We start from the raw sequence: 17366 nt of genomic DNA on the forward strand, positions 1-17366 counted from the left end.
CAGGATCTGTAGTCCAACAGCTTCTAGAGGGCTGCAAGCTCTCCACCTCTGCTTTATGATCTATCAGAGCCTCTCACAACTAAGTGTCTGTAAGCTCATGGAGCAGAAACAGCATGCCTAAGCAGTAATTTGTATTTAGACACCACTCAGGTGACTGGCAAGGGGGAAAAGTCTTTTGCGTAGCTCAAAAGTGCTGGACACTCCCCAGCACTCATTAATTGTTGCTTTCACTCTGGTCCCAGAGTGTGGCCTGAGAGGATACTGCATTCTTCCCACCTCCAGATAGACAGTAATGCAAATGTTGGTTCGTATCCAAAGGATCCTTTGGCAAACCAGTAAAGGGTTTTCTAATCTAGCATGCTTTCTGACATGCACTGTGTTGCAATCTTCTGATCCTAAGCATAAGGATCAATTACAATGAGGTGCTGGCTGTACGAAAGGACTTTTCCTTATGCAAGGTTCTGTATGGCCCTGGCCTGTGTTGAAATTATACTTATTCATGTGTGCAGCATCCACATGGAGGAATAGTATCTGTCCAGGCCAAAGATTGCTAATGAGCACATGCCTGGAATTGCACATGGGTCAAGAAGAACCCTTTAAAAATGGTACCAGGCTGCATGGGACTCTATACCCATGCACACACAACCTCTCCTTTAAATCAACCCCAAGGAATTTCCCCTCCAAGCAGACTCAGCTGCCAGCTTTGCAGCGGTTGTCAATATAATGACCGCATGATAGTCATCCACCATCCAATGCCCTGATGATGTCCTAGTGTGGGGTGGGAATCAAATGTTTCCTTGCACAAAGAAAACCTTGAAGTCATCTGTGAGTTTGATCCAAATGACAAAATGCCTCCAGTGTTTAAAGGAAAGAACAGTGCAAGGGAGATTGGCTCTTCCTACAAGGGACAGGAGAGAACAATGGCAGGCACAGAACACAGGCAATTGTTATTATTTCTTTAATTTATTATTTATTGAATTTCTATGCTTCCCTTCATCCGAGGATCACTGGGCAGTTTAAAATATAAAAACACAAACATATGTAACATAAAGGTAAAGGTAAAGGGACTCCTGACCATTAGGCCCAGTCGTGACCGACTCTGGGGTTGCGGCGCTCATCTCGCTTTATTGGCCAAGGGAGCCGGCGTACAGCCTCTGGGTCATGTGGCCAGCATGACTAAGCCGTTTCTGGTGAACCAGAGCAGCGCACGGAAACACCATTTACCTTCCCGCCGGAGCGGTACCTATTTATCTACTTGCACTTTGACGTGCTTTCAAACTGCTAGGTTGGCAGGAGCAGGAACTGAGCAATGGGAGCTCACCCTGTCACGGGGATTCGAACTGCCGACCTTCTGATCAGCAAGTCCTAGGCTCTGTGGTTTAACCCACAGCGCCACCCCGCGTCCCAGTCGTTAGGTTGGCAGGAGCAGGGACCGAGCAACGGGAGCTCATAGTAACAAACAAAAGCAATACCCCCGTCCCTGCACGGTCTAAAAGGCCATAGACTCTATAATTAGCCAAAGGCCTGGGAGAAGAGGAATGTTTTTGCCTGGCGCCTAAAGATATGTAGTGAAGGCACCAGGTGAGCCTCCCTGGGGAGAGCGTTCAGGAGAAAGCTGTGGTTTGAGTAAAGCTTTTGACAAAGTCTACCATGATATTCTTGTGGAGAGGCTGGTAACCTGTGAGCTGGACAAGGTTAGGTAGTAGCAGTACCACAATATTCTGCCTTGGTCAGACCACACCTGGAATAGTATGTCCAGTTTTGGGCACCACAGTTTAAGAAGGGTGCTGACAAGCTGGAATGGGTGCATAAATATATGTTTTGAAGGTGCCAGGTAAGCCTTCCTGGGGAGCACATTCTACAAACAGGGAGCCACCACAGAAAATTCCCATTCTTATGTTGCCACTCTCTAGACCCCTCAGCGGAGGAAGCACATGAAGGAGGGTCTCAGGTGGGCCTTGTGGCAAACCAGAGTTACCTCCTGAACCTTTTAAGCATAGTCCTGCTACTTAGGTTTAATTGCAGGTCACAGCAGTGGCTTGCACCAGTTTGGAAGAAGAGGAGAAGAAAAAAATGTCCCCTCAACTGTTTCTCAGTCTATCTACTTCACAGCAACTTCTGGCTCATCAAACTGTTTCTTGCATCTGGGTTCTCCATAACACCCTGCAAAACTACTCTCCTTTTCTACTGGATTCCTCTCCTAGCCCATCATGACTTTCCTCAGGATTCAGGTCTATTCCTGGCTGGGTTTCTGGGTGCTGTGATTATTGACATTGTGATAAAAGTTTCCTGTCTCTGTTTCAGGGTCTCATTTTGAATGTATATTAGGAAAAAACCTTCACTTTGTTTCCCAATTCTCACAATAGGTTGTCTGTAGTGGGGATCCTTTGGGGCTGGGGGTTTCTTTTAAGCTAAGGTAGGAGCCAGTTTGGGTGGGTGGATTTCAAGATCAAAGCTGCTGAAAACATTTCAGGGGTTGTGTGTGTGTGTGTTGTCAATAGCCAGTCTGCCTCTCCTGGTTACCCCCCCCCCCCAATCATCAGGAGTTGTTGCTGGAGAACCAAGGGATGTGCAGAATGAAAGAAACTAATGGAAGTGGTAACACTGATCATAGAATTGTAGAGTTGGAAGGGACCACGAGGGTCATCTAGTCCAACCCCCTGCAGTGCAGGAATCTTTTGCCCAACTTGGGGCTCAAACCCACAACAATGAGATTAAGAGTCTCATGCTCTACCGACTGAGCTACCTCGTGTACTTTAAAATAAATACAGCGAAGTAGAACACAAAAGTCTTTCGCAATGGATCAGTTCCCATTTGTTATTTGCACAACTCTACTTCTCAGAAGCTTGCAAAGAAACTAAATGTGTATTTCTGATTTTTAAAAGGTAATCTAGATCTACTATTACTGAAAGCATTATGCAAAGCCTTGCAAATGCTACTGAGGCCACAGGATGGCATTACTTTGTTCTACTGTTTGAATCTTTATTGTAGCCAACTACTAATTAGATAATCATCACCAATTTGAATGTGAACTGATGATACTATTTTGAGTACAGGACCACTCCCTACCTTGGAGGGCTCCAGTTTCCCCCTCTTTAATTGTATTATGACACTCTGCAAATATTTCTTTGCCCTGCCAAGATTCTGTTTTGATTTAGCCTTCTCTCTCTTCCCTTTGTGATTATGTTTGGATAGTCAGCTCTGGTATGGGTTTGTTGTTGTTGTTTTTAAGCTCCCGGCTTTATTTTATTGTTTGATTGTGTTTGTTTTAGTTTGTGATTGCGAGCTACTTTGGGGACTCTGTGAGAGGCTGAAAGGAAGAATGGAAATATTGCAATAGATAAATAAATGAATACTACTCTGAAAGAATATCAAAGTAGTGCACCCAGGCACCATTTTCAACCCTTACTCAGTCCTTCCTAGCTCAGTTTTCAAGTGGTGTTCTTTATAAACACATGAGAGGTTAAAAACATAGGAAGATGAGATCAGGGGGCCATCAAGCCCAGAGTCCCCTTTCCTTCAGTGGCCAACCAGATGCCTACAAAAGCCCCTAAGCAGGATGGGAGTGCAACAGCACTCTTTTGTTCACGGTATTCAGGGGCAAGTTATGGTACCTCTGTTTCTGGAGGTAGCATACATCCATCATGACCAGCAGCCATTGATATCTTCCCTGAAATTGTCTAATCCCCATTTAACCATTGAGGTTCCTCAATGAAAAGATTGGCAATGACACAGAAGCTGCCTGAAGTTAGCTTGTCCACTATTGCTGATTGTCCTCTCCATTCCACAGGAGTAGAGGGGTGCTGGATCCAGGGATCCAGGATCTGCACTTCCAGATCACGCTGGGCAAGAGCTAGACTCACAGCAACAGTTGGAATCCTATATGTGAATTGTGGTGGAGCCTTAGGATGGATCCCATAATCCTCATCAATGAACTTTTCACTCAGTGCTAAAAGTCTTGGTCCCTCCGTATACATTTAGTTGAGGGTTGCTCCCTTAGTTACACCTATAGTTCTGCAATACATGCAAGTGCAAAAGATCACTCTGGGGTTGTTTTGGTGGGAAGCAGCATACATATCAAATCAGGTATCTTCTCTTTGAAAAGAAAAGGGACACACTCCTGTTGCTGTTCATATGAACATAATTGGATCAGACAAAGAGTATTCATTGAATCTTTTTACCACATAGGCATCTTAGCCAGCACGGCTTTGATATCCTAGAGAAGACAAAGGCAAATGTGTTGATCGGTGACATAAGGGCCCATCCATAACAGTAACAGTATGCAGTTGTCAGAGAGAAGGCTGAGGTAGGCCTCTTATTTTTGACATGCCTTAAAAAACACACCAGGGTGGGGCCTTAATTAACTATGCAATCTAGCGCACAATATGATTCTGCTGCCCTTGTATTTCAATTGGGAAACCTCATCGATGAGACAATCAAGAGAAGGATCACATGACTTTCCCAAGGAAATTCTGTTGTGATGCCTGGCTTGTTTATCTAGGTTTACATTCTTTCTCGGGGTATGAAAGAGCCCACATCTGAGTGGCAGACAAGGAAAAAGAGGGATTGCTTATTTTGGCACATACCAGATCAAACTTTTCATCTTTTGCTAGCAAATCATACACAGAGATCTTTCTTTCTTTCTTTCTTTCTTTCTTTCTTTCTTTCTTTCTTTCTTTCTTTCTTTCTGTTAATTCACATCTATATAAATTAGCATATGCCATTTTTTTACAAATACGTGCCCTCTTTAAATGCTCTCTTTGGGGAGGCAGTGTGAATGTGGCTACATCTCAGGTGAACTTTGGCAGGCTGTGGATTCTATCTTGAACCAACCTGCACTGCTGCTTTGGCAGAAAAAGTTCGGTATTTGGCGCCTGGCATGTCTTAAAGATGCTGCCTCTTCCCATCTCACCACTCTGATGATCCTCACTGAGAATGCCCTCTGAAACATACCATCCATGTGGCAACTAAATATCACTTTCCCCAAATACCTCTCACTTTCACAGCTTTTCTTTACAGCAAGCAGAAGGGGCCACACCAGGAGTTTCTGGGGGCTCTTCTGCTGTGGAATGTTTTGCTTCGGAAAAATCAGGCACATCTGCCACCCAAGAACTCTGAGCTCCCCCCTCGGACATGTTGAATTCCAGTTTATACTTCTAATAAAAAAAAGGATTTTTCTGCCTAGAGCTTGCTTCCTAAGTAGTCAGTGAAAAAAGTGTCTAGTTACAATTGTGGTTTCTCCGCAGAGCAGAGCCAGGAGTAGCGAAGGAGGTTTCTGCTGGGCTTCACTCATGGCCATTCAGCATGAAAACAAGTCTAGTGGCTAATCAGGCAGGCTTTGGTGGAAGTAGTACTGTTTGTGTGTGTTGAGGGGCGGGAGAGAGGAGAGGGCTGGGATCAGGGGATCACGTTTCATTGTGACATCACTGGTCCTCATTCCAAGCAGAGATGCAGACAAACTAATCCACTGGAAAAGGCAAAAATCATCCAGCTTAACCCGGTTGGAGGGGATATTCAGGACGGCGTTGGAAGCAACTGATCACCAGGATTTTGAACCAGCCACAGGCTTTGCCTAGTCTGAGCGGAGGTAGGTGCATCCACCACTGTATGGGGAGCAGAGCTGCCTGATTTTTTAAAATATATATATATGAAATATTTTAGGGCTACATTGTCTACTGTATATAGTATGCAAGGAACTGGGGAGTTATCAAAAGAAGGAATATTCATTACCATGATTCTCTGGATCAAGGCAATTCAAGTCAGGTCTAGCATTTAAAATAAAGGAGAGTAAATATTTGCATGGTGAGACACTTTCAAATACTGGAGCTTCCTAAACCTTCCTTTCAAGGTTAAAGCATGGTCCTCCAGACCAGCTGCTCAGACTAACTTTCTGACAGTAAGAGCTGTTTGACAGGGGAACAAATTCCCATTAGAGGTGGTGGATTCTCCTTCCTTGGAGGTTTACAAGCAGAGCTTGGATGGCCATCTATCATGTATGATCTAGCTGAGATTTCTGCATGGGGGCAGCGGGTTGGAGTAGATGAGCCTCAGGGTCCCTTCCAACTCTACAATTCTATGATTCGATGAGCTCCTTGACCATTCCTGAAATCTCAAGGTATCCATTGATTTCTGAAACTCTTGGAGTCAATTCTGGAAAAACGAGCATTTCAGACTTGGCTCCAGGTTTTCAGCCACAGGAGATAGATATCCTTGGAACCATTTAAGCATTGGTTGGATAAACATCTGTCATGGATGGGATGCGTCCAAGGAATCCTGTCTACAGGCAAAGCATGAAACAATTGGCCTCTAAAATCACTGCTCGCTGTGTCTCTATGGGCCCTGACGCTTCCATTATTTCCCCTGGTCCCCTGCGCTAAGTTCCTCTAAAGATGTATCTAAAGTCTAGCAAAGTTTTCAATTAGCAGGGAGAGAATAACATTGTTGAACAGTAATATTCCTGAGGGTGTTTGGAAACTGAGTTACAGCACTTCATTCATTCTGATGTATTATATTTAGCATCATACTGTTATTTACATCACAGTCCTAGACATGTTTACTCAGAAACAAGTCCCACTGTGTTCAGTGGAGCATACTCCCAGGTAAATGTGCATATGGTTGCAGCCTTAACTTCACAGCAATTGAGCCGTCATAGGGCCCATCCAAACAACTTTTCAATTGCATGCTCATGATGATTTGTGATAATGATGGTATCAGGGGTGGTCATACACAATCTTGCTTTCAATACTGTTTCCACCAGCAAATGTTTTGGGGTGTTCATACGGCCTCATTTCCATTCAGTGCATATCCTGCAACTTCCTGCTGAAATTCCAAAAGTTTTTATGCCACAGATGTTCAGGGTGTTGTCCTGCATATGTCCCACTGTAGTCCCTCCAGACAGCAATAATTTGGTAACATTGGGGAAGCACAATTAATGATATATAATAAATCCACCACTATTGTGTCAAGAATATGTTGCAAAATTCCTCTGCAATAAAATATGTTGTAAAAATCATCCACAATAAAACACATTGCAAAATTCATCCACAACCAAACACTAGAGACCTGTCCTGAGTCTTTCTCTCTCCCCCCTGTATTATTATCATCAGAGTCTCAAGACCTAGTATGTTGGCAGAAGTGTAATTTCTAGCTCACCAATAAAAGTTGCTATCATCATGGTAGCTAACTAAAGGTCTGGTATGAAATGTGCATGTTTGTGGTTAGGAGGGAGTGGGGAGTAAAGGAGAACAATTCTGGGAAGGCTTGGCTGTCACAAGATAGCCCTTAATGCCCAGGGCTATACAGAGTGTGTTTTCTATAAAACAATAGAACTCCTTCTGTTATGGATTAGTTTCATCTGAAATGCCATGCAATTTTTTCTTTAGCGCTTGTCAGTAAGTGAGAATATTGCTAGGAGTGCTCATTAGTGCACTTCCATAATAACAGAGTGGGGTTTGTATCTCCAAAGTTAGGGGGGGGGAATGCAGGTTGTCGTGTTAGTCATTAGGATATGGATGAACAGAGAAATCTAGAGATGGTACAAAAAAGCATCTGAAATACTAGGTTCTGTTTTTAGACCTGAGGTGTGTGTGTTCTAGTGATACAGAGCAGCCCAGAGGAGTTGGGTTATTTTATTTATTGCTGAGGATATATCTGTTTGTCTATTAGACCAAAATAGGTAGGTGGATCTAGGACTCTAGCTTTTGGAGGCAAGAGGCATGAAATAGACATTACCATGGAGGAGTGGGAATGGGGGTGGTAAAGGTGATAAGAACCAAGGATAATGTACTGGGGGGGGGGGAACCTGCTTGACACTTAATTGGCTGCAACTGCAAGTGAATGACAGAAATAGCAATTGCATCCCCTCTTCCTTACCCAAGGGCCATTTCTTTCAGAACAACTGTTAACTACCTGATACAATGCAACAGATGTCCCTGTCTCAGTGGCAGCCACATGGCTGAAGTCAAACAACCCCCAATATTTTGAATGAACTAGCCTAGAAAAATGATCATGGACAAGAATAACTTCGTGCTGAGTGAATATTTTCACAGCATGACTGCTCCCTCATTGACCTCACAGTCTTTGTTCTAAAAGGAAGCTTGTACAATATACATGAAAGGCAAGCTTGGGAATTAACATTCATAGCCTTATGGCAGAGAAAGCACAGCGGCTTAAATAGACTAGGGCTTGAGTTCCTGGCTTGGGACAACAATAGCCCATAACCACCTGTTAGCTATTATATTTTTCAATGCTAAAATAATTGTAAATAAACTGTGATCTGAAATGATCGAAATGCGCTTTTACTATTGTTCTGGATATAATACCTCAGGTTTAACTTTCCTGTCTGCCTGATGAAACATCTTGCAGTTATATATATTGTATGGGCGACTCTCATCTTTCACGGGAGTTACATTCTGGTGATAGCGTGTAAAGCTAAAATAACGTATAGTCAAAATACATTGGATTCAATGGTGGGTGGGATTGCCTTTTTCCCCAGTTGATGTCCCTTGTTCCTCATATAGTTCCACAGGAACACAAGAAACTGCCTTATACCAAGTCAGCCCAGTGGTCCATCTAGTTCAGTATTGTCTACACTGATTGGCAGGAGGTCTCCAGGGTTACAAGAAGGGGACATTCTCAGCCCTACTTGGAGGTACGGCCACTGAGCCACAGCCCTTCCCCACACCTCAGGGATTCATTAAGTGGTTGTCTCTGAATATATCCCCCTCTTCTAAGTTCTGTTTCTTTTTTGCAGGCATTGATGGCCTTGTAGAGAAGATTGCAGTGACCGGTGCTGAGGACCCAAGTGTCCAAGGGATGTTTTTTGGCAAGGGTGATGAATGGATGCCAAGTTCCCGAAAGCTTGTGAGAATGTCTCAGCCTGCTAACTTAGTCACCTTTCTCTTGCTGTTTTTGTGCTGGGATGTACTCAGTCGAGCCCTGCCTGTCGGCCCAGATTACTTGCAGCGTGGCTGGCAGAGGCTTCTGGAGGAGGGAGAGAGCTGTGTGCAATGTAGATTGGAAGAATGTCCCACGCCACGTGGCTGCCTTGCTGGGGTGGTGCTGGATGCTTGTGACTGCTGTTGGGAGTGTGCCAATCTGGAGGGCCAGATCTGTGACTTGGACAATACCAACCACTTCTATGGCAAGTGTGGGGATCACTTAGAGTGTTGCCTTGATTCTGGGGACCTACGGCGCGGTGAGGTGCCTGAGCCTCAGTGCACTTGCCAATCTAGCCAGGCTCTCTGTGGCTCCGATGGCAAGACCTATGCCCAAATATGCAAATTTCAAGAGGTGCATAACTCCCATCCAGAGGCTAATCTCACTGTGGCCCATGAAGGACCCTGTGAATCAGGTAAGGCTTTTGCAGGTTTTCTCTAAATTTCCAAGTGAAGCTGCAAGCAATGATTTGGAAATAAAATGAGAAGGCATTTCTCCAGATTTACATTTCAAGAAAAAGGGGCATTTGGGAAATGAAACGGACAGCTTTAAGCTGGACCAAAGAGAAATGGGGAATGCTTTGACAGCTATCTTAAACCAGTTCAAGCTTTTGTTTTTTGAGCCCAGTACAATGACTTCTGAAAGTGTTCCAGGATCTCAGGCAAAGATCTCCCCCATCACTTGCCATGTGAGCTTTTTAAACTGCAAATGCCAGGTATTAAACCTCAACCTAGGACTTTCTGTATGCAAAGTACAACCTCACCTTAAGAGTTATGCATAGACCTCTTCACAGTGCACTGTAATTATTTTCTATGGAAAGCTGTGAAGACCAAGATCATGGGGTTCCACCTGTCCCAAAAGCAGCAAGTAATTGAAAATAAAGCCTGTATGGTTGTTAGGGGGCACCTCCTTATGATGACATCTCCAGTGCTTAGAGTGAACCTAAACATCTGGCCAGAAGCCTCTTAAGTGGCAAAGTGAGACCAGTCTTCTTTTTCTTTTTCTGTGTCATTTTCACTTGTGTTCAATCACATGTCCATTCCAGCCTATTTCATATCATCTGGATATTTTTTGTTGCCATTGAAAAATCCAGGAATTATTTTTTTTGTATCGACAAATGTTTTTAAATATTTAAAGGTAAAGGTAAAGGGACCCCTGACTGTTAGGTCCAGTCGCGGATGACTTTGGGGTTGTGGTGCTCATCTCGCTTTATTGGCCGAGGGAGCCGGCGTACAGCTTCCGGATCATGTGGCCAGGATGACTAAGCCACTTCTGGCAAACCAGAGCAGCACACAGAAATGCCGTTTACCTTCCTGCCAGAGTGGTACCTATTTATCTACTTGCACTCTGACATGCTTTCGAACTGCTGGGTTGGCAGGAGCAGGGACTGAGCAACGGGAGCTCACCCTCTCGTGGGGATTCAAACCGCTGACCTTCTGATCGGCAAGCCCTAGGCTCTGTGGTTTAACCCACAGTGCCACCCACATCCCTCTTTTAAATATTTACTATCCCACAAAAAACACACTTCTAACCCGATTTTCCCTCGAAGCACATTTTTCTAAACATATTTTATTCTAAAATATACAGGTTGATCTACATTTTTGTACATTTTTTTTTAACCTGGGGACTATATCACAAAATTTGGACAAAAATTAGATTGCTATTTAGTGTGCATGTTGCATAGTCTGGTCCAACATGTGCGTATCTTAAAATAGATGGAGCAATTCTGCTGGATTCCTTTGGAGGGGAACGATAGAAGAAATCCAAGGTGTTGGGGCAGGATGGTGTCACTGGGATTGCTAACATTTGGCCTCACATCACTACACTATTTGGAAAATCCAACTGAAACTTAAGAAGGTGCCTGAAATTAGCCAGAGACTCTTTGGTGAACTGATCAAGGATTACGGTACCCATTCTGCAGCTCTCCAAGGTCTCAAGTAGAGAGCTATCTATCTATCCCAACACTTGGCACGCAATCCTTTGTTAGCTGGAGATGCTGGAGATTGACCTTGGGGACTTCTGCATGCAGAGTACATGCTCTACCACAGAGCTATGGACCCCTCCCTGTGCAGCCAACCTCACAACAGGAGGAAGAGAGGGACCAGGATGCTTTAAATGTAGCCAAAGCATCTGACAGTAAAGCAGGCTGATTAGCAGCTGCCACAAGGATGTCACGTTTCTGCTGCAACATGAGACTCAAGCGACATTCCCTGAGAAGCACTTCATTTAAACGAGTATGACAAAGCTCTGGACCACCGTTTAGGGGCCAAGGGCTGTGGTTCACAGATGTGCCATGATGCAAACACATGCTTGACTAACAACTGCTGGTGGGCATGGCGAAGAGGACTATTCAGCTCAGTCATAAAAAGCCTGGCGCTTTTCTGTTTATAAGAAATAAGGCAGCGTAGTGCAACAGTTGTACAGAACAATGTGCTTAATTATTATTCTGGTGGTTGCTGCTGCAGCACCTAAAATTGCTAGTTGCTGAACAAAAATATTAAAATTACACAGGCACTGCTTGCAAGCTGACAATCGAAAGGTAAATATCACATCATGTACTAGAAAGATTACTTGGAAAACACACCTAAATCAGATCTCAGCTAGAACAAGCTGAGAGAACTAATCTATAAAATCCAGCATGAAAATGTTTTGTCTTCATATACAAGCAACCCAGAGATTATTTCTCTGAGATAGTTTTGGGTCTTTTCCAGAGCCCCACATCATATCGCCTCCCTATGACATCTGGAACATCACTGGGCAAGATGTGATCTTTGGCTGTGAGGTCTTTGCATACCCCATGGCATCTATTGAATGGAGAAAGGAGGGATCGGACATGCTGCTTCCTGGAGATGACCCCCACATCTCGGTTCAGGTGAGCTACGAGTTCCAGCAAGAGCTCAGGGGGAGAATGGCTTGTGTTTATGGGGCAGGTCTGAAAAAGGATTTTTCAGCAGAAGATACTCAGATTACTCAGTTATTTGGCAGGCCTAATTTACCTTCTTTTAGCAACTGCATATCATGTTTATCATCTTCCATCACTTACCGTATTTTTTGCTCTATAAGACTCACTTTTTCCCTCCTAAAAAGTAAGGGGAAATGTGTGTGCATCTTATGGAGCGAATGCAGGCTGCGCCGCTATCACAGAAGACAGAACAGCAAGAGGGATTGCTGCTTTCACTGCGCAGCGATCCCTCTTGCTGTTCTGGCATCTGAGATTCAGAATATTTTTTTTCTTGTTTTCCTCCTCCAAAAACTAGGTGCATCTTGTGGTCTGGTGTGTCTTATAGAACGAAAAATACGGTAGGCTGACCTTAGGTCTTCTGCCCACCTACCACAGATATGCCACAGATGAAGTTTCATTTTCTTCAGAATACAGTGGTACCTCGGGTTAAGAACTTAATTCATTCTGGAGGTCCGTTCTTAACCTGAAACTGTTCTTAACCTGAGGTACCACTTTATCTAATGGGGTCTATCTAATGGTGCGCTGCCACCGCACAATTTCTGTTCACATCCTGAAGCAAAGTTCTTAACCCAAGGTACTATTTCTGGGTTAGAGGAGTCTGTAACCTGAAGCACCTGTAACCCGAGGTACCACTGTATGTCTTTTTTGCCGCTGAAAAAACAGTTGCATCCATGCACGTACATTTCCTTTGTTACAGTGAAGTTCAATTATCTTCTACTTTTTACTGTTCCCCTTTGAGGAAGAATAATACACATATCCACAATGGCAGATGTGGAATATTGTACTCACTGTGCATAACCCTAAAAGGCTCACCAAGTTATCTTCAGAAGGGTTAACAGGCTTGGAGCTCCATCCCAAAATAGAACTTGAGAGGCTGTAGGGCAGCCGCTTGTATACCCTTCTATTTAAAGGGTGTGTAAGGAAGTCCTGGGAAACTTTTATAGAAACTACAAATCTTTATTATTATTGTATGGAATGTTTGGGTGAGGCGAAAACTACATCACTGCTGGATTGAGAAGCTTGGGGAAGCTCCATGTTTCAGGCAGGGGGAAAGTAGTGTTATGCTTTCCTTGACTGCTTTTTCTTGCTGGGCCACACATCGGGGATGAAACCCAACAAATGAAAACTGGAACCAGAAACAGCTTTCCCACAGGGAAAAGCTGAAACAATGGAATAATCTCTAGTGAGAAACTCCATTTTCTGCGAGTTAATTAAAAACAGTTTAAATGAAACATTATGGAATATATTGCGCAGAAAAATCTTCAGTGTGAGGGCAGGTATTAAACCAGATGATGCTACCAAGGTCCTAATGCACCCCTAAATCCCCATGCACCCCTACAACTTTAGGATTCTATCTTTAAAATGGAATGGAAATCCTAGGCAGGTGGGAAGTGGTCTTCATCAAACACAGTAGTATTTACATTCTGGCAATCCCGCACAGGATTGTGCTGTAAATCAGTCAGTCCCACTGGAGGATCCTCAGTTTAAGGTTAGGTTTCCCAGTTTAATCAGGTAATCTACTGCTTTGTGACTGCATATTTTAGTCTATTGCACAGACTTGTATAGCTTTGTAAGAATGCAGAGAAACCTAGTTTTCATTTTAAAAGTTTGTAGACCTCATCTTAAAACTATATGTATGTAGGCATATAGTTAAGTATGTAGGCATAATCTTCTAAGAGCCGAGAAATCAAAGGGGATGTGGGTGTGGCATTCAGCAATTGAGAGTGAAGTTTTTGAGTCCCATATAAAGCTTTCTGATTCAATCCATGGCAAGCAGTCCCTCTCCTGCTGACTCCACAAACCCAGTCCCTGCCAAATTCTGGAATTTGTTTCAGTGTTGCACTGCTATTAGATAAGCAAATGACTATTTCAGAGTGATCTTTTAAATTCTGTGCTTCATGCATTTCTGCCCATTGGTGAGGTAACATCACTTTTTGGATGTGATTCTGTGCTCTCTGAGTTGACAAAAGAAAGAGAAAGACAGAGCCTGTACATTCACTTTCTGAGGAAAGCTGCTTGTATCCTGTTTACAAAGGAGACTGAGAAACAAGAAGACAGTTTGTGGTCACTTTCCAGTCCGTTCTGATTTATGCTCTAAAAGAAAAGAGAGAGTGTGCCACAGTACAGTTTGCTACATCTGCAAGAAATTTAGATTGTTTTCCAGTTCAGAGTGGGGGTGAGGGGAGACTTGGTATTTCACAGCAGGCTGAGATGTCCTAGAAAATACACAAGTACAAAATATGTATGCGTCAAGTGTGAAATGTGTGTGCATATGTACATCTTTTAAAAACCCAGAAGTGGGCCACCTTTCTTGTTTATGTGTACCCAAACACTCAGGATGGTGGAATATCCCATTTAAAGTGAGAACAAGGAATATGGTGGAATCCTACAGTTTCCAAATGTGTACAGAGATGACAGAAAGAGACTAATTGTTTGCTCTAACTGCTGGGATTAGGAAAAGAGAAAAAGGGTCTAAATTATAGGAAGACAAATAATGAAGAAGAAATATGCATGCCTCAGAGGTCGTGGAAACCTTTTAAAGTGAAACATTCAGTCTTATTGGCCCTGCTTTAGAACAGGAAAATGAGTCAACAGCTTTTGCATTCCAGGTGTGTGGCTTTCTAAATAACAAAAGGTGTCCTATGTGACACCTTTTATAATTTATAAATGACAAGATATGCTTGTGCAAGAAAATATGTTTCAGAGAACATGATAGTGCTTCAAATGGAGCGATGCTAAAACTGAGATTTGACTGTGCAACCAATATCTTAGATATGCCTGAATTGATTGATCTGTGATACAGGGACTGTCTCAATAACTCCCCATTGGACATGTCGGCAGCAATCCACTTGCTATAAAGTTTTTAACAATGGAATTGTGTCTCTCCTGTTGGTATATAATTAACTCTAGTTTAGGGGAGGCCCTCAGAAATATGAGGTGACCAGCTGGCTGCAGATTCAAGCTGTGCGAGTAACTGATGAGGGGACTTACCGCTGCTTTGCGAGGAACAACGTTGGGCAGGTGGCAGCTCCAGCCAGCCTCATGGTTCTCACTCCTGGTAAGTAGTTCCTATTCTTCCTCTCCTCCTCCTGACGGATTCATTGTGTTGGCATTTCAGGCCCAGCACACCAAACACCCTTTGCCATATGTGAGAGCAGATATTCAATGTCTCTTTAGTCTTCCCCTCTTCTGAGCTATCTGATATTGTTCAGGCAACCGCTGATCTGATATTCTTCAGGCAGCCGCTGCTATCAGTGCTCCTTAACTACCAAGTAGTGTTTCATATATCCTGTGTAACCAACTGCGTTACAATTGAAGTTTTTTTAAAAAAGAATCAAATGGTTTATCCATAACTACTGACTATACCAATCTAGTCCTTAGTAAAATGTTGTTAACAGTGTTTTCTAAATAAAAGGAATTCAGGTATATGGAATACCATTTCCTCACACTCAGGGCAGAACTACACATTACCAAAACATGGTTGCCAACAAAACTGGCAGCTCTGTGTCCATTTCCCCTAGATTACATCCTCATTTCAATCAACATTTCCCCACCCCCTTTAGTGGCAGCAAGTCCTGTGTGTAAAGGGATTTTCAAAAAGCTAATGTAATGCTGTCAAGATATGAGGGTAGTTGAACTACATGCTACAAAGGAACAAGTGGGGTTCTTAACAGGGGGCTCCCAGTTTCAGTGAAAACCATGTGCTTCCCATAATGTTTAGTTCTTCTCTATGGTCACAATTCAACACAGAGTTAAACAGTTCCATGGCAGACGACTTCTGGGCCCAAATTCTATTTTTTGTTCATTGTATCAGGATATTCCCTCTTTAGCATTCAATTTAAAATATCTGCAAAAACAATTAACATCAAATATTAGCTTAAGCATGCTATTGTTTGTGACATGCGTGCTTGGTTGATTTATTGGTTTGGTGAAAAGAAATGCAGACAAAGACATGGAGATAAAATGTTTGACAAGTTGTTTGTCAGACGAGGCAGCTGCTTCAAGCAATGGATGCTGAGATGTGGACAGGGATGGTAGCCAATTCTTTCTGAACCCCTGTCCCAGCTATTCTCCTGTGTTAGAGAATAGAGAAGGGTGTGTCATGGGACCTGCACTGAGTCCCCCAAGGATGAATAAGATTCAGCTGTCAATCTGGTAAGTTTCTGCCCATGGAATGGGGTAGTGGTGACATCTTGTCCTTCACCTCAGGCAACAGAACTGAGACTTGGGCCAGCCCTGATCTTGGCTGCTTGTAAAATGGACAACATCCAACTATCCCCACAGTGGTGAAGGATAGTGTCAGGGAATTGCCATCAGTGCCGGAGGGAGAGAGCAAAAGCCAGAGGGATTCCAGAGAGCGTCCAGAGATCGGGAGGAGCAGCCCATCTTCTGGGGAAGAGAATCAGCATAGCACCAGTGGAGAAGGGGGGCAGATGGGGGAAGCGGCGAGGCGGTCCCATGACTCCTTGTCCAGGACCAGCGGGGAGAGTAGGGGTCCTCCACTGCCCACGCCCTCCTTGCGCAGAAGGCTTTCGCGCAGAGAGAGTAGGAGGAGACTAGGCGTCAAAGAGCTTCTTTGCTGGAAGAAGTTTAAGAAATGCCCACTGACGGATTCTGCCAGCGATTGAGTCAGCCACGGGTGAGTGGCTGTCCGGACAGAAAAGGTTCACTTAGGCAACCCAGCCAGGTGTTTGCACCCAGCCGGGGAGATACAGCCGGCTTACGCACGAGCAACCCCTAGAACCATTACAGATAGATAGCAAAGAATACAAACACTGTACAAGGACTAATAATTTGCTTTGTGCCCTGTACTTGCAGATCAGCTGAACATGACTGAATTGGCCCTGCCCAAGATGCCCAGACTAGGGCCAGACGATGACATGGAGAGTGATGATGACTCATATGACTATTACTGATGGCACATGCATGAGGGAGCTGTCAAAGTGAAGAGCAATGTACATCTATTCCATTTTGAACATTTGTCTCCTCATCTACTGCAGACCTCTGAGATAGCCAGTACTGAACCTTTGTGCTGAAAATCTTCTATGAACAGTTTGGATATCAGTTAATTTTGGGTGGGGAAGATTTATGTATTTAATCATTTGACCCCTTCTTTTGTTAGGTGAAGGGGACAACAAGCAAGTGGAAAGAGGGGTTTTGTTTTTTTTTAGCTGATCCTAGAGCAAATGGGCATTAAATGGTACCTTGATCACCTTTGGAGAATATAGTTTCTTTGACCTCACATGTCTCAACACTCATGTAAACTTCCCCTTGAGGAAACGAGAGGCTTTATCCTCAATGCAGATAGCAGATACAAGATTCTTAGTTGAGAATATAATATGAATGGGGGGGGGGGAGCACAACCCCCCCCAACCCCTCCACACCATGGTCCCAATCCAGATTGCCCCCCATACTTCAATTTATTTTTAAAAAAAAACAGTTATGCAAATGCTAATTGCATGAATGA

General features: G+C 43.7%; 1 protein-coding gene across 2 annotated transcripts; it reads left to right on the forward strand.

Annotated features, from left to right (window-relative positions):
* The first annotated feature begins 5391 nt into the window (after window positions 1–5391).
* On the forward strand, window positions 5392–17116 carry KAZALD1 (Kazal type serine peptidase inhibitor domain 1). 2 transcript variants are annotated; one of them, XM_079977502.1, is made up of 5 exons: window positions 5392–5587; window positions 8753–9352; window positions 11649–11809; window positions 14810–14957; window positions 16718–17116. In XM_079977502.1, the coding sequence occupies exons 2-5, from the start codon at window positions 8815–8817 to the stop codon at window positions 16813–16815; spliced, it is 945 nt and encodes a 314-aa protein (XP_079833628.1). In that variant the 5' UTR covers window positions 5392–5587; window positions 8753–8814; the 3' UTR covers window positions 16816–17116. The 2 variants fall into 2 exon arrangements, with proteins under 2 accessions (XP_079833628.1, XP_079833629.1); XM_079977503.1 differs by lacking the exon at window positions 5392–5587 and adding an exon at window positions 8518–8650.
* The last annotated feature ends 250 nt before the right edge of the window (window positions 17117–17366 follow it).

This window comes from Podarcis cretensis (assembly GCF_951804945.1).
Source record: "Podarcis cretensis genome assembly, chromosome: 5".
Classification (NCBI taxonomy): Eukaryota; Metazoa; Chordata; class Lepidosauria; order Squamata; family Lacertidae; genus Podarcis; species Podarcis cretensis.

Bases quoted from the DNA above. Each gene is read 5' to 3' on its own strand.
- KAZALD1 (XM_079977502.1), top strand. From the start codon at position 8,815: ATGTTTTTTGGCAAGGGTGATGAATGGATGCCAAGTTCCCGAAAGCTT. The intron at 9,353-11,648 runs GTAAGGCTTTTG...GGTCTTTTCCAG, and splicing joins TGAAGGACCCTGTGAATCAG to AGCCCCACATCATATCGCCT. The intron at 11,810-14,809 runs GTGAGCTACGAG...AATTAACTCTAG, and splicing joins ACCCCCACATCTCGGTTCAG to TTTAGGGGAGGCCCTCAGAA.